This window comes from Chiloscyllium plagiosum, unplaced genomic scaffold (assembly GCF_037043375.1).
Source record: "Chiloscyllium plagiosum isolate Xiang-an unplaced genomic scaffold, Cpla_swu_hap1 HiC_scaffold_28, whole genome shotgun sequence".
NCBI classification, from domain to species: Eukaryota; Metazoa; Chordata; class Chondrichthyes; order Orectolobiformes; family Hemiscylliidae; genus Chiloscyllium; species Chiloscyllium plagiosum.
The window spans coordinates 227,295-248,080 of NW_028270166.1; the positions used below are offsets into that span (position 1 = coordinate 227,295).

Below are 20,786 nucleotides of genomic sequence, written 5' to 3' on the forward strand. Positions count from 1 at the left end.
GTAGTCCAGGTAGTTGTGAGTGTCTGTGGGTTCATAGTAAACATTTGTCTGGAGATGTCGTCAGAAATGGAAATGGAGAGGTCACGACAGGAGAAGGAGGTGTCAGAGATGGACCAAATGAATGAGGGTGCAGTGGAAGCTGTGGGCAAAGTCAATGAACGCCCAGTTCAGCCTAGGTGTGCCTATTCATCGATGTAACGGTGGAAGAGAACCAGGTTGTATCCTCTACCTGTCTCCACTTATCCCCACTTCACCACCCTGCTCCCGCCACCCCCTTTATCTGCAATTCCCCTTACACCTGCCCCAAGTCCTGAAGAAGGGTTACTCCTGAAATGTCAATTCCTTCACTTCCTAATGTTCCTGGCTTGCTGTGTTCTCCCAGCCTCCTGCTTGTCTATCTTGGATTCCAGCATCTGCAGTTTTTTTGTCTTGCATCATCAAGGGCCAGCAAACTTTCAGCCAATATCTCCTGACCCACACCTGAATTAACTCAAGTCTTACCCAAACCATGTGGTGCACAGTATATACATCGCTGTGCCCCACATAAACTCGAATTGCTTGTAACGTGAATCCAAATTTTTTTCCAGAACTGTGAATAATTATTGGAGGTCGCAAACTTGTGATGTTCAATGAGTGATCACGACTTGGTGAGGAGTCTCGGGATGAGGTGTTCGATGAAAATGATCTTGGCGACACAGGACCAACCACTGGCACTGAAGCAAACCCACCTGGAAAAAGGACAGTTTCCGTCTGTCACAATGAGTTCACTGATCGAACAATTGTTTGAAAGAAACTCTGCTTCTGTTAACAACTTGAATCATGTCTTTCTCTATCACATAATGCAAAACGAATGCACAACTAGGGAATATTAGGCTTGAGGAAATGTGGATGTAAGTTTATTAGAAATGAAAGTAAAGATGAAAGTTATAACTTTAAGGCAGTGGCTACCAAGAGCCAAAAGCGGGATGACAAAATTCAGAGTCCCAGGCAGCCACGTTCAGAGTCTCTGCTCCGAATGATCTCTCTGCAACCTGTGTTCCTGTAAGTAACCAAGGTGCAGCAGCTGGGGTTTGCACTCGGACTCTTTCTCAGTCACTTGGAGACAATCAATGAACTATGCAACAACTACAGTAATTAAGTGACAATTATTCTGAAATTCCATCTCAGATGCATTTACTGTCTTGCTTACTGGGTGTGAGAGTAAGTGAAAGGGCACTGATGGATGCAGACTTGGGGACTGTACTTGCAGCTGTCAACCGGTCTTCCTCTGTGATTTCAAGCTGACCCTTGATTTTGTGAGTTGTTATGGGATATGATCCTTTCGGGGTGGAGCTTCTGTGCCCCATACTGTTGCTACGTATACGTATGCGATTAATACTGGTGGTAAGAACATCTGGAAAACACAAAGTCAGACAAGAAGGCAAACTGAGACTTGCAGGCTCCCAGTAAAATGATTTCTAACAGACAGAGAACAGCTAAAATGATCTGTTAAAATAAAATCACATTGCTGTGTGACAACTGATTTTCCATCTCAGCTCTGCAATTTGTCTTATGAATGTGAGAACTGATCAAACATCAAATTTTCAAAACCCATACTTAACTTAAAATGAACTGAATTAACAGAAGATTCTGAATGGGAGATGCTTTGATCACACGAATTCTGCCCAGAGACAGGTCCATGTTATTTGGTAGTCACAGGGAAAGAGGCCCAGGCTGAATCTACTGAAATCCCTTGTTAGAAAAGAGTGAAAGACATTAGGTGCAGTTGATACAGACTATCTGACCTAGAGGCCCAGGGAGGAGGTTAAAAAATGACTGCTACTCTGAGAATCAAAAGAAAAGCCACCAAGCAGAATGCTGGCGGGAAATGATTTTCAGTTTGAAGAGCCGGAATACATGGAGTTTTAAGGAACAAGGATTCACTACAGCGAGGCCTGCTTCTGGATGTAAGAGAATACTCCATAGACTTACAAAAAAGGCACTGGAAGACTTGCCTTGATGTGGCAAAGAGAAAGGAACCTAATGGAAAAGACTGGAGACTTGGACTTGAACTGTCCATTTATTTCTAAGGGAGTTGTGACATGGTAGACCATTAGCATTCTTACCCAGATACTGTCATTCTTACCCAGATACTGCCATTCTTACCCAGATACTGCCATTCTTACCCAGATACTGTCATTCTTACCCAGATACTGTCATTCTTACCCAGATACTGCCATTCTTACCCAGATACTGCCATTCTTACCCAGATACTGTCATTCTTACCCAGATACTGTCATTCTTACCCAGATACTGTCATTCTTACCCAGATACTGTCATTCTTACCCAGATACTGCCATTCTTACCCAGATACTGTCATTCTTACCCAGATACTGCCATTCTTACCCAGATACTGTCATTCTTACCCAGATACTGCCATTCTTACCCAGATACTGTCATTCTTACCCAGATACTGTCATGCCTTACCTGGTAGTGTGCTGGAACGCAAGCCCCTTTATTCTCGGAGTCAACACAAAAGTTGAATACTTTAAAATAAATACTCAGAATTCCCCAATTCACCTGACTTTCAGACCCAAGTTGACAGAAATTTTGGCTCAGTTCTGTACTGAATAAGAAGTATTATTTTTACAGCTAAATAGACCCGAGCTACAATTATGAACTATTAGCATAGAACTGGCTAAAACTCCAGTCCCCTTTTAAAATGCCCCACCTACTTGCACACATTAACAGTCTTTTCCATGCAGAGGAAAAAATGGGGACTTATCGGCAGAGAGAAAGACTGGGCAGGCAGTTGGATGGTCCCTGTTCATAGGGTTTGCTGAGACGGTTCTTGTGCTGATCAGAATACTGCTTCTCAACTTTTCTTCTCAGGATGTTTTCACAGGTTTGCAGAGGCACAGGGTGGCTGGCCTCACACTTACAGGTTGTTGACTTATTAATTAAATGTTACAGTTTGCAAAAACTGCTGAAGGGAGAATGAAGAGGTTTTTCTCAGGCTTAAAATGTCTTTTTACAATCAAGACCAGACAGAGTTCCTGAGCTTGTGGACATCTAAAACCTTTTCACTATCTTCAGCACTAGTCTCCAGATGTTGGGAAGGAGGAATGGTTGTAATAATCAAAGATTGTTGAAAGCATGGTTAGTAAGTTTGTAAATGACACCAAAATCAGTGATATCAGTCCACCACTCCAGTGGTGGACTCTCCCTCATTATGGGCATTTAAGCGGGCATTGGATAGGCATATGGAGGATAGTGGGCTAGTGTAGGTTAGGTGGGCTTGGATCGGCGCAACATCGAGGGCCGAAGGGCCTGTACTGCGCTGTATTCTTCTATGTCCATGTCTATGTCTATAAGGGACAGTGAAGAAAATTATCTAAGATTATGAAGTGATCTTGATCATTTGGTCAATGGGCTGAGGAGTGGCAAATTGGGTTTAATTTGGATAAATGCAAGGTATTACATTTTGGTAAAACAAATGAGGGCAGGACTTATACAATTAAAAGTCGGGTCTTGGGTAGTATCATACAACAGGGCGAACTAGGGGTTCAGGTACAAAATTCTTTGAAGTTTGGTTAGAGAGTGGCGATGGAGGAGGCCCAGGACCTGCATGTCCTCAGCTGAGTGGGAGGGGGAGTTGAAGTATTGGGCCACGGGGCGGTGGGGTTGGTTGGCGCAGGTGTCCTGGAGATGTTCCCTAAAGCGCTCTGCGAGGAGGCGTCCAGTCTCCCCAATGTAGAGGAGACCACATTGGGAACAACAGATACAATAAATGACATTTGTGGATGTGCAGGTGAAACTTTGATGGATGTGGAAGGCTCCTTTGGGGCCTTGGATGGAGGTGAGGGGGGAGGTGTGGGCGCAGGTTTTGAAATTCCTGCGGTGGCAGGGGAAGGTGCCAGCAGGGGAGGGTGGGTTGGTGTGGGGTGTGGACGTGATGAGGGAATTGCAGAGGGAATGGTCTTTACGGAAAATGGATAGTGGTGGGGAGGGCAATATATCTCTGGTGGTGGGGTCTGTTTGTAGATGGCTGAAATGGAGGACGATGATGCAATATATACGGAGGTTGGTGGGGTGGAAGGTGAAGACTGGGGGTTCTGTTCTTGTTGCAGTTGGAGGGGTGGGGTTCGAGGGCGTAGGTGTGGGAAGGGGATGAGATGCGCTGGAGGGCATCATCAATCATGTGGAAGGGAAATGCGGTCTTTAAAGAAGGAGGCCATCTGGTGTGTTCTGTGGTGGAACTGGCCCAGCTAACAAAGAGACAGGCACCATTGGGGCCCAGGCAGGTGCCCATGGCTACCCCTTTCATCTGAAGGAAGTGGGAGGATTCAAAGGAGAAAATGTTGAGGGTGAATAATCAGTAATTTCTCCTTTGTATCTCCCACTTCTTCCAGACGAAAGAAGTAGCATGGGCCTCAGCTATGACTGTCTCTTTGTCAGGTACATGGAACAGTCCATCTTCTGCAGTTACACCAGCACCATTCCCCACCTTTTCCTCCACTACATTGATGACTGTATTGGCGCCACCTCGTGCTCCCATGAAGAGGTTGAACAGTTTGTCAACTTCACCAACACATTCCACCCCGACCTTAAGTTCACCTGGACAATCTCAGACACCTCCCTCCCCTTCTTGAACTTCTCCACCTCCATCAATGGTGACCAACTCAACACTGACATTTTCTACAAACCCACCAACTCCCACAGTTATCTGGACTACATCTCCTCCCACTCTCCCTCCTGCAAAACACTATCCCTTATTCCCAATCCCTCCACCTCTGCTGCAACTGCTCCCGGAGGACCAGTACCACCACAGAATACACCAGATAGCTTCCTCCTATTAAGACCACAATTTCCCCTCCCATGTGGTTGATAATGCCCTCAAGCACATCTCATCCACTTCCTGCACCTCTGCCCTCAAACCCTATTCCTCCAACCGCAACAAGAACAGAACCCCCCTGGTCCTCACCTTCCACCCCACCAACCAAAGAGAACATCCATCAAAGTTTCACCTGCACATCCACACATGCTATTTACTGTATCCGTTGACCCTGGTGCGGTCTCCTCTACATTGGGGAGACAGGATGCCACCTCGCAGAGCGCGTCCGGGTACATCTCCGGGACACCAGCACCAATCAACCCCACCACCTGTGACCAAACATTTCAACTCCACCTCCCACTCTGCTGAAGACATGCAGGTCCTGGGCCTCCTCCATCACCACTCCCTCACCACCTGATGCCTGGAGGAAGAACACGTCATCTTCTGCCTCAGGACCCTCCAACCCCAGGGCATCAATGTGGATTTCCCCAGTTTCTTCATTTCCCCTCCCCCCACCTTATCCCAATTACAACCTTCGAACTTGGCACCGCCCTCATGACTGGTCCTACTGTCCATCTTCCTTCCCACCTATCCACTCCACCCTCCCTCCCCTCCGATCTGTCACCTTTACCTCCACCTCCATCTACCTATCGCACACTCCCCCCAGCCCCATCCTCCTCCCATTTATTTCACCACCCCCTTGGCTCACAGTCTTCATTCCTGATGAAGGGCTTTTGCCCGAAGCATCTATTCTCCTGCTCCTTGGATGCTGCGGGGTCTGTTTCTGTGCTGTATGACTCTGACGTACAGCAGCAACTCGAAGGGCGGCACCTTACACCAGGGGCCTGCCGGGAGCGGTGAGTCACTGATTTGTGCTTTTAAATTTGAAGTCAGAGAGCAGAGGTTTCTGGGAAAGGAGGGACTTCTTATTTTTATTTCCATCCTGCTATATAAGTCAATGTCTTCTCAACCCGAGACCCTACCTTTGTAGGGCCTCCCACCCAACCACCTCCTCTAACCTTAAAGACCAGGAACATATCAGGTAAGCGTCTCTTTTTTACTTTGTGACTAGGGGACTAGCAGGGATGGCAGTGCAGGGAGAGCAATGTTCCTCCTGCAGGATGTTTGAGGTGAGGGACTCCAATATTGTCCCATCCAAGTACATCTACAGGAAGTGCACCCAACTCTCGCTCCTCCAAGACCGGGTTAGGGAACTGGAGCGGGAGCTGGACGAACTTCGGATCATTTGGGAGGCAGAGCCAGTGATAGATAGGAGTTACAGGGAAGTAGTTACTCCTAGGCAAGAAGAAAGCTGGGTGACTGTTCGAAGGGAGAAAACAGTCAGTGGAGGGATCCCCTGTGGTCGTTCCCCTGAAAAACTGGAGGGCTTCCTGACACAGTATGTCGAAGGGCTGACAAGAGGGGAGGCCACACTGGATCTGGTGCTTGGTAATGAACCAGGCCAGGTGTTTGATTTAGTTGTGGGTGAGCACTTCGGAGAGAGTGACCATAATTCAATTATGTTTACTTTAGCGATGGAAAGGGATAGGTACATGCCACAGGTCAAGAGTTATCGATGGGGCAAGGGCAATTATAATGCAATTAGGCAAGAATTAGGATGCATAGAATTGGGTAGCAAAATGCAGGGGATGCAGACAATAGAAATGAGGAGCTGGTTTAAGGAACAAATATTGCGTGTCCGTGATAGGTATGTCCCTATCAGGTGGGGAGGAAGTGATAAGGTAAGGGAACCGTGCATCTCTTGTTAAGCAGAAGAAGGAGGCTAATGTGTTGATGAGGCAAGATGGTACAGATGAGGTGATGGAGAATTACAGATCAGCAAGGAAGGATTTAAAGAGAGAATTAAGAAGAGCAAAGAGAGGACATGAACAGTCTTTAGCAAATTGAATAAAGGAGAACCCTAAAGCTTTCTATAGGTATATGAGGAATAAAAGGTTAATTAGGGTAGGAATAGGGCCAGTCAAAGACAGAAGAGGGAAGTTGAGTGTGGATCCTGTGGAGATCGGAGAGGTGTTAAATGAACATTTCTCATTGGTGTTTACTCAGGAAAAGGAGAATATTGTAGAGGAGAAGAATGAGGTACAAGATATTAGATTAGAAAGGATCGAGGTTAGTTATGAACAGGTGTTATCAATTCTAGAAGGAGTGAAAGTAGACAAGTCCCCTGGGCTGGATGGGATTTATCCGAGGATTCTCTGGGAAGCTATGGAGGAGATAGCAGAGCCTTTGGCTTTGATATTTGAGTTGTCATTATCTATGGGTTTCGTACCTGATGACAGGAGGATTGCAAATGTTGTGCCCTTGTTCAAGAAGGGCAGTAGAGATGACCCAGGTAATTACAAACCAGTGAGCCTTACTTCTGTTGTAGGAAAGGTTTTGGAAAGGATTATAAGAGATAAGATTTATAATCATCTAGTAAGCAACAATTTGATTTCAGATAGTCAGCATGGTTTTGTCAAGGGCAGGTTGAGTCTCACAAACCTCATTGAGTTTTTTGAGAAGGTGACCAAGCATGTAGATGAGGGTAGGGCAGTTGACGTGGTGTACATGGACTTCAGTAAAGCCTTTGATAAGGTTCCACATGGTAGGCTGTTGGAGAAAATCCAGAGGCAGGAAATTGAGGATGATTTAGCAGTGTTGATTAGAAACCTGGCTTTCTGGAAGAAGTCAGTGAGTGGAGGATGGTGGAAAATATTCAGTCTGGAGTCCAGTTACTAGTGGTGTTCCACAAGGATCTGTTTTGGGACCACTGCTGTTTGTCATTTTTATAAATGACTTAGGCGCAGGATATAGGTGGATGGATTAGTAAATTTGCAGATGACACTAAAGTCGGTGGAGTAGTGGATAGTTTGGAAGAATGTTACAGATGGTAGAGGAACTTGGATAAACTGCAGAATTGGGCTGAGAGGTGGCAAATGGAGTTCAATGCAGCTAAATGTGAGGTGATGCACTTTGGGAAGAATAACAGGATGGCAGAATACTGGGTCAATGGAAAGCTTCTTGGTAGTGTGGATGTGCAGAGGGATCTTGGACTCCAGGTGCATAGATCCCGGAAAGTTGCCACCCAGGTGGATAGTGCTGTTAAGAAGGCATACGGTGTGTTAGGTTTCATTGGTAGAGGGATTGAGTTCTGGAACCGTAATATAATGCTGCAACTATACAAAACGCTAGTGCGGCCACACTTGGAATATTGTGTACAGTTCTAGAACATAGAACATAGAACATAGAACAATACAGCACAGAACAGGCCCTTTGGCCCACGATGTTGTGCCGAACATTTGTCCTAGCTTAAGCACCCATCCATGTACCTATCCAATTGCTGCTTTAAGGTCACCAATGATTCTGACTCTGCCACTCCCACAGGCAGCGCATTCCATGCCCCCACCACTCTCTGGGTAAAGAACCTACCCCTGATATCCCCCTATACCTTCCACCCTTCACCTTAAATTTATGTCCCCTTGTAACACTCTGTTGTACCCGGGGAAAAAGTTTCTGACTGTTCGCCATATTTCGGGAAGGATGTGGAAACATTGGAAAAGATGCAGAGGAGATTTACCAGGATGTTCCCTGGTCTGGAGGGAAGGTCTTATGAGGAAAGGCCAAGAGACTTGGGTCTTTTCTCATTGGCAAGAAGAAGTCTAAGGGGGGATTTGATGGAGACATACAAGATGATCAGAGGATTAGATAGGGTAGACAGTGAAAGTCTTTTTCCTAGGATGATGACGTCAGCTTGTACGAGGGGGCATAACTACAAATTGAGGGGTGATAGATTTACGATAGATGTCAGAGGCAGGTTCTTTACTCAGTGAGTGGTATGGGCGTGATATGCCCTGTCTGCCAATGTACTTAACTCAGCCACATTAGGGAGATTTAAACAATCCTTAGATAAGCACATGGATGATGATGGGATAGTGTAGGGGGACGAGCTGAGAAAAGTCCACAGGTCAGCACAACATCTAGGGCCGAAGGGCCTGATCTGCGCTGTATTGTTCTATGTTCTATGACTCTATTACTTGTCCTGTTCCCATTATTTTTCACAGTCTCCCTGTATAGACCTTTATTTTTCTGCCTTTCATTTTTCTTACTCCCCTTTCTGTCTTGTGTTCTCTTCCTGGATTCCCCTTCCTCTGACTCCTTGAATAGTTACTCATGCCCCTGCCATTTTAATTTGAACCTTCCCTAACTGCTCCGGCAAATGCTCATCTAGGGCACCTGCCCTGGTGTAACCTATCCAGTTTGTACTGGTGCCAGCTTCCCCAGAACTGATCCCAAAGCCCTATGAATCTGAAACCTTTGCTCTCTCTTTCCAGCCATGAGCTCCTCTGATATACCCTGGTACTTCTACTCTGACCAGCACAAAGCACTGATAGTAATCTTGAGATCACTACTTTTTAACTGACATCCTAACATCGTATATTTGACTCTTTAGGACCTCATCATTTTTTATTACTTATGTCATTGATACCAATGCGTACCACAAACACTGACTGTTAACCTTCCTCTTCAAATTATCCTCAAGTTGCACCAAGGCATCCTTGATCCTACCACCAGGATGCAACATCCTGGTGCAGCCACAGAAATGCCTTGTTATTTCTCTTCCAATTAATCCCCTATAAATATTGTATTTTTTACATCTCTCAGTGCAGCAGAGCCAACCAAGGTGCAACAACTTTCACTGTTGCTGCTTTCCCTTGAGAGGCCATTCCCTTCAACAGTCTCCAAAATAGTACATCTGTTTTGCAGGATAATAGCCACAGAAGAGTCCTGCACTGCCTGCTTAGTCTTCTTCTGCCTGATCGGAACCCATACCCTTTCTGCCTCTGGAGTTTTAGCCTGCAATATGACCACCTGTCTATACATGCTATTCACAACACTCTGTCTCGCAGATGCTCTACTTGTCTCCAGCCACTGCTCCAGCTCCGAATCCTGCCTTTCCAGGAGCCAAAGCTGGAGACACATCCTGTGCAAATAGTGGCGCAAGGCAGTGGAACTGTTCCTAGTTTCTCACAAAGAGAAAACTTTAGCTCCCTTGCCATAACATAACCCTATCAAATTAAGCCTTTTGGGAGATGCTGAATATAAAATAATATCGTTTACTGGAGGGCCCTTATTCCCTAGACCTTGTTACTAAAGATGAAAATCCTTATAAACTATAAGCCACAAGAAAAACAGCAAAAAGCACCTTTACCCCCCCCCCCCCCCCACAGTGAATTCCCACTCCACTCCAAATTCCCAGAAACACATATTGTGTCTCTCCCAAGATATGCTCTCTCCTGAGAGCTCATGCTAAGCTGTCGGATCACAAATGTTAATACATCAATATCATATTTAAAATTAAAATTAACAATCGATTCAGAATCAATTACCAATTAGGAAAAAGACATAGTGTGACAGTCAGTGGTGTTAATTCCATTGAATGACAAGGTATGATAGTTAGATTGTTTCTTATTGGAGATCGTCATTGCTTGGAATTTGTGCGGATTAATGTCACCTGACAATTTTCAGCCTAAGTCTGGACATTGTCCAGATCTTGTTGCATCTGGGCATGGTTCTGCTTCAGCGCCTGAGGAGTTGTGAATGGTGCTAAATATTGTGCAATCATCTGCAAACATCCCCAAATCATCTGAGCTTATGATGAAGGGTAGGTCATTGTTGAAGCAGTTGAAGATAGTTGAGCCTAGGACACTTCCCTGAGGAACTCCTGCAAAGATGCCCTTGAGCTGAGAGGATTAGAGTTCTTGTTATTTGTCACCAATTGATTATTATTTATTTTTGGATGCTTGCTATATGCTAATTGGCTATATTTTAAAATCATTTTTGTCAAATCTAAGGGGAGGGTCAAATGTGCTATACAAATGGACCTCATTCTTTCTCCCACACACTATGTTGCTGACCCATCCAACAAAGCCCATCCAGATATGTGGTGCAATCCCTCTGTACCACAGTCTGTCTCTCAACTCAATGAAAAACCTCACCCAAACCTAGTGAAACCTTCCCCTCCATCCAAGTACCATTCCACTCAGCCACTGTTCAGTGCATCATTCTTTTCCTCCCCGTCCCACCCTTCATGCAGGAGATTCTCACCTGAGAATGTCTGGGCTCTGGTTCTGTTTGACTCTGTTTGCAATCCTTGCTTCTCTGGCTCCAATGCTTGTTGGGTCAGTGCTGAGATCTCACTCTCATCCTCATTGGAGAATACAAACCAGGATACAGTGTCTGAGCTGGGAACGCAGTGAGTGGCACTGACACCTTTGTCAAAGTGGGAGCTTGCTGAGGAGGCTCGAGGTCTCAGGCTATTCAATAAAAAATGTAATGGTTACACTGCATAAAGCTGTAAACAAGCAGCTCTTACAAAAGCCTCCAACAATACAATCATGAAAGCATCATGGAACAGAAGAGTCATTCAGACCACCTTCTCTGTGCTAGCTCAGTGTGTGATAAAATGTTTCCTGGTCTCACTCCTGAAATGCTGGTCTTTAATTTTTACACAATTCTATGAGGCTAACTTTTCCAACCATCGGAGAATTGCTCTCTATCAAACTCTATCAGTTATCTTGAAGACTCTGCCTAAATCACTCCTGGGCCTTCTCACTTCTAGAGATGACAAATCTCTTCATTTCATTTTTCCCCTCAATGCCTTGGTATCCTTCAAGCCTTGACCTGGGCCAAATAAAAGTTGAGGATGGGCTCTCCACACCCCAGTGTAAATTTCAACAGATACAATGGCTCTTGAATTAATATGAGCCTGTTTCTAGGAGGAACAACTACCTCATAGAGCTGCTAGGCAGACTATGTGCCATCCCAGAGGGTGATTGCAGGAGGTTCCAGGATAAACAGAAACCTCAAACTCTGTCATAGAATCATAGAATCCCTACAGTGTGGAAACTGGCCATTTGGCCCAACAAGTTACGCTGTATGGGCAGCACAGTGGCACAGTGGTTAGCACTGCTGCCTCACAGCGCCAGGGACATGGGTTCAATTCCCACCTCGGGCAACTGTCTGTGTGGAGTTTGCACATTCTTCCCGTGTTTGCGTGGGTTTCCTCCAGGTGCTCTGGTTTCCTCCCACAGGCCAAAGATGTGCAGGTTAGGTGAATTGGCCATGCTAAATAGCCCGTAGTGTTAGGTGAAGGGGTTAATGTAGGGGAATGGGTCTGGGTGGGTTGCTCTTTGGAGGGTCGGTGTAGACTTGTTAGGCCGAAGGGCCTGCTTCCACAATGTAAGTAATCTAATCTAATCTAGGTCCACACCGACCCTCCGAAGAGTAATCCACCCAGACCCATTCCCCTACCCTATTATTCTACATTTACCTCAAATTAATGCACTTATCCTACACATCCCTGAACACTATGGACAAATTAGCACGGTCAATTCACCTGACCTGCACATCTTTGGATTGTGAGAGGAAACTAGCGCACCCGGAGGAAACCCATGTAAACACGGGAGAATGTGCAAACTCCACACAGACAGTCGCCTGAGGCTGGAATTGAACCCATGTCCCTGACCCTGTGAGGCAACAGTGCTAACCACTGAGCCATTGTGCTGCCCCATCTGTCATCACCGAGGCTGTGTCTAATGAAGATCTCGATCTTCTCTTTGTCTGATGTGATGGACCATGCCAGAGGCCCTCAAAGCATTTAAAGAAAGTAGCCCAGACCTTAAATTTTCTAGTTGTTTTAAGCAGGTGTATAATGGATATTTCTGGAGTGATGCAGCTGACCCAACCACTCAGTTTCAAACAAAACAGAATTTATTTATACATGAACAAAAGAAAACCAAATTTATAATAACATAATTATTTGAAAACCCAATTGACTCTTTTGCAGCTTAATGATGCTGTTCCAAATACCCCTGTACTTGTAACATCCCATAGACACCCTCTTAGCTAAAAAGCTAAAATCAAACTCAAGTTCTTACAAGAAAGATGTCAGAGAGAGAGAGAGACAGACCGAGACAGAGAGACAGAGACAGAGAGAGAGGATCAGCATGGGACTGTTTCTTTGACCAGCATCCTCAAAACACTGACTGCTGAAACCAAAACAGACCAGAGAAAAGCTGTGCTGAGAGAACTGGCCACTCCTCGTCCATTGTACAAGTTTTTTTTAAACTTAAAAGTTTCTTTAAGTAGATAAACCCAGACATTTTGGAACATGTGTCTTTATGACCCCTATGAAACAAAAACAAGGACAACGTAACCTTGTTAAAGAAGCAACATTGTCATGCTATACAATGCCAATGGTTGACACCTCCTTCTGTCGGGAGAGTTTAAACTAGTTTGGCTGGGGAGTGGGAACCAGAGCTACATATCTGAGAGGGGGGTAGTTAGATACAGGGAAATGACAGGATGTAGTGAATCTATCGGGAAGGTTATTCATGTGATGGAGAAAAGGGATCAGTTAAAGTGTGGCTGCTTTAATGCAAGGAGTGTCAGAAATAAGAGTGACAAACTTAGAGTATGGATCAGTACTTGGGACTATGATGTTGTGGCCATAATGGAGACGTGGGTTTCACAGGGGCTGGAATGGTTGCTAGATGTTCCAGGGTTTTGAACATTTAAAAAGAACAGGGAGGAGTAAAAACGAGGGGGTGTAGCATTGCTAATCAGAGAGTGCATCACAGCTGCAGAAACAAAGGTTGTTGAGGAAGGTTTGTCTACTGAGTCAGTGTGGGTGGAAGTTAGGAACAGCAAGGGAACAGCCACCGCATTGGGGGTTTGCTACAGACCCCATAATAGCAGTAGGGAGATTGAAGATCTCATAGGCCGGCAGATTTTGGAAAAATGCAGATGTAGCAGGGTGGTTGTTATGGGTGACTTCAACTTTCCCAATATTGACTGGAACCTCCTTAGTGCAGAAGGTTTGGATGGAGCTGTTTTTGTCAGGTGTGTTCAGGAGGGTTTCCTTACTCAGTATGTAGACAGATCGACGAGGGGAGAGGTCATTTTGGAGTTGGTGCTCGGCAATGAGCCAGGACAGGTGTCAGATCTCCCAGTGGGAAAACACTTCGGTGACAGTGATCACAACTGCCTCACATTTACCATATCCTTGGAGAGTGAAAGGAGCAGTCACCAAGGGAAGATATTTAATTGGGGAAAAGGAAATTATGACGCTATCAGACAGATTTGGAAGTACCGATTGGGGGCAATTGTTCCACAGAAAGGGCACAGCAGACATGTGGAGACTATTTAAGGAGCAGTTGTTGCGAGTGGTGCACTAATTTGTTTCTCTGAGACAGGCAAGAAGAGGTAAAATTAAGGAACCTTCTCGTCAAAAGGAAGAAGGCACCTCATATAAGGTGGAGGATGCAAGGATCTAGCACAGCTTTAGAGGATTATAGGCTTGCTAGAAAGGAGCTCAAAAATGGACTGAGGAGAGTCAGGAGGGGGCACGCAAAAGGCTTGGCAAGAAGGATTAGGGAGAACCCAAAGGCATTTTACTGATACGTGAGAAATAAGAGAATGATCAGGGAGAAGGTAGGGGCGGTCAGGGATAGCGTAGGAACCTGTGTGTGGAGTCTTAACAGATAGGGGAAGCTCTAAATGTGTTTTTCCTTCGGTTTTTACTAAGAAAAGGGACCTTGTTGTGAATGAGAACTTTGAAGAGCTGGGAAACAGGGTTGACCAGATCAAGATTGATGAAGTTGATGTGCTGGAAATTTTAGCAAACATTAAGATTGATAAGTCCCCAGAGCCAGACCAGATTTATCCCAGGCTGCTCCAGGAAGCAAGAAAGAAGGTGGCTAAGCCACTGGCGAAGATCTTTGCTTCCTCACTCTCCATTGGAGTCGTACTGGAGGATTGGAGGGAGGCGAATGTTGTTCCTCTTTTCAAGAAGGGCAATAGGGAAATCCCTGGCAATTACAGACCAGTCAGTCTTATGTCTGTGGTCAGCACAGTTTTGGAAAGAATTCTGAGAAATAGGATTTATGACTATTTGGAAAAGCATAGCGAGATTAAAAGCAGACAGCATGGCTTTGTGAGGGGCAGGTCATGCCTCACAATCTTATTGAGTTCTTCAAGGAGGTGACGAGACAGGTGGACAAAGGTCGAGCAGTGGATGTGGAGTAAATGGACTTCAGCAAGGCATTTGATAGGGTTCCCCATGGTTGGCTCATTGATAAAGTCAGGAAGTATGGGATACAGTGAGATTTTGGCTATCTGGATTCAGAATTAGTTGGCTGACAGAAGGCAGAGAGTGGTTGTAGATGGAAATTATTTTGCCTAGAGGTCAGTGGTGAGTGGGGTCCCGCAGGGCTCTGTTCTTGGGCTTCTGCTCTTTTAGTTTTTATAAATGACTTGGATGAGGAGGTTGAGGGGTGGGTTAGTAAATTTGCAGATGACACAAGGTTGGAGGTGCCGTTGATAGTATAGAGGGCTACTGCAGGCTGCAGCGCGACATAGACAGGATGCAGAGCTGGGCTGAGAAATGGCAGATGGAGTTCAAGCTGGTTAAATGCGAAGTGATGCATTTTGGAAGGTCAAACTCAAATGCTGAATATAGGATTAAAGACAGGATTCTTGGCAGTGTGGAGAAACAGCAGGATCTGGGTGTGCAAGTACATAGATCCCTCAAAGTTGCCACCCAAGTGGATAGGGTTGTTAAGAAAGCATATGGTGTTTTGGCTTTCATTAACAGGGGGGTCGCGTTTAAGAGCCACGAGGTTTTGTTGCAGCTCTACAAGACCCTGGTGAGAACACATTTGGAATATTGTGTCCAGTTCTGGTCGCCCTACTATAGGAAAGATACAGAGGCTTTGGGGAGGGTGCAAAGAAGGTTTACCAGGATACTGCCTGGACTGGAGGGCTTGCCTTATGAAGAAAGGTTGAATAAGCTCGGACTTTTCTCTCTTGAGAGGAGGAGAAAGAGAGGTTACCTGATCGAGGTGTACAAGTTAATGAGAGGCATGGATAGAGTCAATAGCCAAAGACTTTTCCCCAGGGCAGGATTGACTGACACAAGGTGTCATAGTTTGAAGATATTAGGGGATAGGTATAAAGGAGATGGCAGAGTTAGGTGCTTTACGCAGAGAGTTGTGAATGCATGGAATGCGTTGCCTGTGGTGATGGTGGAAGCAGAGTCACTGGGGACATTTAAGTGATTGCTGGACATGCACATGGAGAGCAGTGAGTTGAGCATAGGTTAGGTTATGTTACTTTAGATTAGGAATAATCCTTGGCATAACATCGTGGGCCAAACGGCCTGTTCTGTGTTGTACTTTTCTATGTTCTATGTTCAATGTATAATGGAGCTTTCTGCCACTAATAAACATATATAAGAAACAGAACTAATAGTGGACAAAATTACTCCGAAACCTGCTTTGACAATCAATAGCATTTTCCTAATTTGTCACAGGAATGACACTCAGTACGTGCTGCAGTGTTTGTGGACAGTGAAGCTCCCTGCCTCCACCTCAATGTATAGGTTCATGCTGTGTGTGTACCATTTTCATTCAGACTCTTTGACCCTGAGTCAGAGGCAGTTTTCTTTGCTCGCTCCCAGCAGCTGACTGTTGGGTGTTTGAGTGGGCAGTATGATGCTAATCCCTGCTGATTGCAGTTGAGGCTGTGCTTACAAGGTCTCATCATCTAAACCACAGTCAGTTTGGGTATTTGACCAGAACACAGCACAACACTGAACCAAAGGGCTCAGGTCTGTCAGCGGCTTCTTACTTACCCGGGGCTTGTGTTTAGTGAGTGCTTTGGACTGTGTTGCTCTCCTCGTTCCTCACTCTGGCTGCACTCTGCTGATGAGGTGCTTAGGCTGGAGAGAGCTGCCAGATGCTCAGAGCTATTGTAAACCTGGAACATGAACGAGGAATAAAAACACAACTTATGAAACTTATTAAACCACTGGAACTTGAATTAAGTCATAAGATTTGTGCTGCCACAGAATTTATAAATATGAAATTTGGTAGCAATTAAAGCCTTATAGCAGCAATGGAATGATCTATACTTTCTCCATTGGTTGGGTTAGGATATGGCCAATAATGGGAGGAAAACTTGGGTTGGCAAATAATATTAACACCCACCAGAACCCCGAAATGAACATCTCATGTCATTAAAGACGTTATTGCTTCAGTGCTGGCTCACCAATAGTGCCTCACTCCCTGCCTCAGCACTGACCCTACAACACTGCAGCATTTCATCAGAACAAAAGTGAAATAGAAGCAGGAGGAGGATAAACTTCTCTGCCTTCAATTGGATCACGATTCATTTTTAAAATTTATTCATGACACCCAAATCTTGCTGGCTGGGAGCATTTATTGCCTGTCCCTATCACCCTTGAGAAGGGTACCATGTCAACACTGCCTGATTCTATATTTTCTAACTGTCTTGCTACTGAAATAACTCCACATAGGCTGGTATCTTGTTACCAAGTTACGCTTTATTTACTCATGCAGAGTCCTTGACTCTGGTGTTCCCTATTCAGAGTCAGCTCTCATAGTGCCAGAATATCTGAGACTCCTGTTTTTTTTATCTGTCAGCCAGGATTCCCTAATTGTAAGTTAACAGTGCCAATCAGGGAACTCATATTCTATAAGTCCAGCTAGCTGACTTCATTACAGTCAGTACAGATATCATCTCTTTAACAATAGATTCCACCATTATCTCAAGGAAAGAGATGTAGAGGATTAGGCAAAATGGGAGGATATTTAATTGGGGAAGAGGAAACTATGATGCGATTAGACATGAGTTAGGAAGCATGGATTGGGAGCAATTGTTCCATGGTAAAGGCACTATAGACATGTGGAGACTGTTTAAGGAACAGTTGTTGCAAGTGATGAATAAATATGTCCCTCTGAGACAGGCAAGAAGTGGTAAGATAAAGGAACCTTGGATGACGAGAGCGGTGGAACTTCTTGTCAAAAGGAAGAAGGTAGCTTACATAAGGTGGAGGAAGCTAGGGTCAAGGTCAGCTCTACAGGATTACAGGCAGGCGAGGAAGGAGCTCAAAAATGATCTGAGGAGAGCCAGGAGGGGGCACGAGAAAGGCTTGGCAGAACGGATTAGGGAGAACACAAAGGCATTTTACACTTATGTGAGGAATAAGAGAATGGTCAAAGAAAAAGTAGGCCCGATCAGGGATAGCATAGGGAATTTGTGTGTGGAGTCTGAGGAGATAGGGGAAGCCCTAAATGAGTTTTTTGCTTCTGTCTTTACGAAAGAAACAAACTTTGTAGTGAATGAAACCTTTGAAGAGCAGGTGTGCATGCTGAAATGGATAGAGATAGAGGAAGCTGATGTGCTGAAAATTTTGTCAAACATTAAGATTGACAAGTCGCCAGGCCCAGACCAGATTTGTCCTCGGCTGCTTTGGGAAATGAGAAATGCAATTGCTTCGCCACTTGCGAAGATCTTTTCATCCTCGCTCTCCACTGGAGTCGTACCTGAGGACTGGAGAGAGGCAAATGTAATTCCTCTCTTCAAGAAATGAAATAGGGAAATCCCTGGCAATTACAGACCAGTAAGTCTCACGTCTGTTGTCTGCAAGGTGTGAGAAAGGATTCTGAGGGATAGGATTTATGACCATCTGGAAGAGCATGGCTTGATTAAATGCAGTCAACACGGCTTTGTGAGGGGCAGGTCATGCCTCACAAACCTTATTGAGTTCTTTGAGGATGTGACTAGAAAAGTTGATGAGGGTTGAGCTGTGGATGTGGTGTATATGGACTTTAGCAAGGCATTTGATAAGGTTCCCCATGGTAGGCTCATTCAGAAGGTCAGGAGAAATGGGATTCATGGGAACATAGCTGTCTGGATACAGAATTGGCTGGCCAACAGAAGACAGCGAGTGGTAGTAGAAGGAAAATATTCTGCCTGGAAGTCTGTGGTGAGTGGTGTTCCACAGGGCTCTGTCCTTGGGCCTCTATTGTTTGTAATTTTTATTAATGACTTGGATGAGGGGATTGAAGGATAGGTCAGCAAATTTGTAGATGACACAAAGGTTGGAGGTGTCATTGACAGTATAGAGGGCTGTTGTAGGCTGCAGCGGGACATTGACAGGATGCAGAGATGGGCTGAGAGGTGGCAAATGGAATTCAACCTGGATAAATGCGAGGTGATGCATTTTGGAAGGTCGAATTTGAAAGCTGAGTACAGGATTAAGGATAGGATTCTTGGTAGTGTGGAGGAACAGAGGGATCTTGGGGTGCAGGTACATAGATCCCTTAAAATGGCCACTCAAGTGGACAGGGTTGTTAAGAAAGCATATGGTGTTTTGGCTTTCATTAACAGGGGTATTGAGTTTAAGAGTCATGAGATCTTGTTGCAGCTCTATAAAACTTTGGTTAGACCGCACTTGGAATACTGCGTCCAGTTCTGGTCGCCCTATTATAAGAAAGATGTGGATACTTTGGAGCGGGTTCAGAGGAGGTTTACCAGGATGCTGTCTGGACTGGAGGGCTTATCTTATGAGGAGAGGTTGACTGAGCTCGGACGTTTCTCATTGGAGAGAAGGAGGAGAAGAGGGGACCTAATTGAGGTATACAAGATAATGAGAGACATAGATAGAGTCGATAGCCAGAGACTATTTCCCAGGGCAGAAATGACTAACACGAGGGGTCATAGTTTTAAGCTGGTTGGAGAAAAGTTTAGAGGGGATGTCAGAGGCGGGTTCTTTACACAGAGAGTTGTGAGAGCATGGAATGCGTTGCCAGCAGCAGTTGTGGAAGCAAGGTCATTGGGGACATTTAAGAGACTCCTCGACGTACATATGGTCACAGAAATTTGAGGGTGCATACATGAGGATCAGTGGTCGGCACAACATCGTGGGCTGAAGGGCCTGTTCTGTGCTGTACTGTTCTATGTTCTATGTTCTATGTTCTATGAAAGATGTTAGGCTATCTAGTAGATAATTTATTGGTTACTGTCTCTTTGTCTTGAACGGTCTTGTGGGATCTTTGAAAAATTATAACCAATCCATTCACTCCATCTGCAGCTGCTTCCTTTAAGACCCTGGATTCAGGCCATCTTGCTCAAGGAACCTTTTCTTATTCATTTGTGGAACTTGGCCTCACTGACTGGACCACCATTTAATGCCCATCCCTAGTTTCCCTTGACAAAATGATGGTGAACTGCCTTTTGCTGCAGTCCGTGTGTCAGAGGTAGACCCTCAATGCTATTAGGGAGGGACTTCCAGGATTTTGACCCAGCAACACTGAAGGAACAGGAATATAGTTCCATATATATGGTGAGTGGCTCAGAATGGAACATGCAGTGGGTGGTGTTCCCCTGTATCAGCTGCCCTTGTCCTTCTGTATAAAAGTGATTGTGGGTTTGGAAGGGACTGTGTCAGGTCTTTAGCACATTTCTGGCATGCATCTTGAAACTTGTCATTTTATTTTCCCATTTCATTTTCTGTCAAGGCGGTGATCATTCTAAATTCTTACCCCTGCTTTAGCTCTTGAATTTTTAAAAATTCTTGAGGTTGGTTATGTCTTCTATTGTGAAGGTGGATACAAAATATATATTTAAATCCTTTGCTGTCTCCTCATTTCCCGTTATTAAAACCACGGGCACCTGCTCAGGAACCAATGCTCATTTTAGCTACTCTTTTTTTCTTTTTTTTGCACTCATAGAAGCTCTTATTTTATACCTCTTTATTTTTCTCTCATGCTCCAATTTTACCCTTTTGTCCCCATTTATCTTTGCTGGTTTGAAGGTCTTTCCCAACCTCCTAACAACCACTAATTTTTCCAACATCAAGAGTCTTTCCTTTCAATTTGATACCACAGTTAACTTCCTTTCGTCAAAGTCAGCTCATCTGTCTGGCAAAGTCTGTCATCCTCAATGGAAGATTATCTTCATTGATCTTTAGAAATTACGTCCATAAATGGCTGTTACTGTTGTTCTACCATTTTATCTCATAATCTAATGCTCCCTTTCCAACTCCCTCAGCCAACTCAGTCTTCATACCTCTGGTAATTTACTTTACTTAAGTTTTAAAGCCTTTAAA

At 44.9% G+C, this 20,786-nt stretch overlaps 1 protein-coding gene across 6 annotated transcripts in view; it reads right to left on the minus strand.

Moving 5' to 3' along the window:
- LOC122565068 (microtubule-associated serine/threonine-protein kinase 3-like) overlaps positions 1 to 20,786 on the minus strand; it is a 334,201-nt gene that overhangs the window by 56,443 nt on the left and 256,972 nt on the right. For all 6 annotated transcript variants that reach the window (XM_087975852.1, XM_087975853.1, XM_087975855.1 and 3 more), the window contains 4 exons: positions 16,506 to 16,630; positions 10,919 to 11,127; positions 1,190 to 1,393; positions 502 to 728 (listed from right to left, as the gene is read on the minus strand). In XM_087975852.1, the coding sequence (XP_087831978.1) occupies positions 502 to 728; positions 1,190 to 1,393; positions 10,919 to 11,127; positions 16,506 to 16,630 (765 nt within the window). The remainder of the gene's footprint in view (positions 1 to 501; positions 729 to 1,189; positions 1,394 to 10,918; positions 11,128 to 16,505; positions 16,631 to 20,786) is intronic.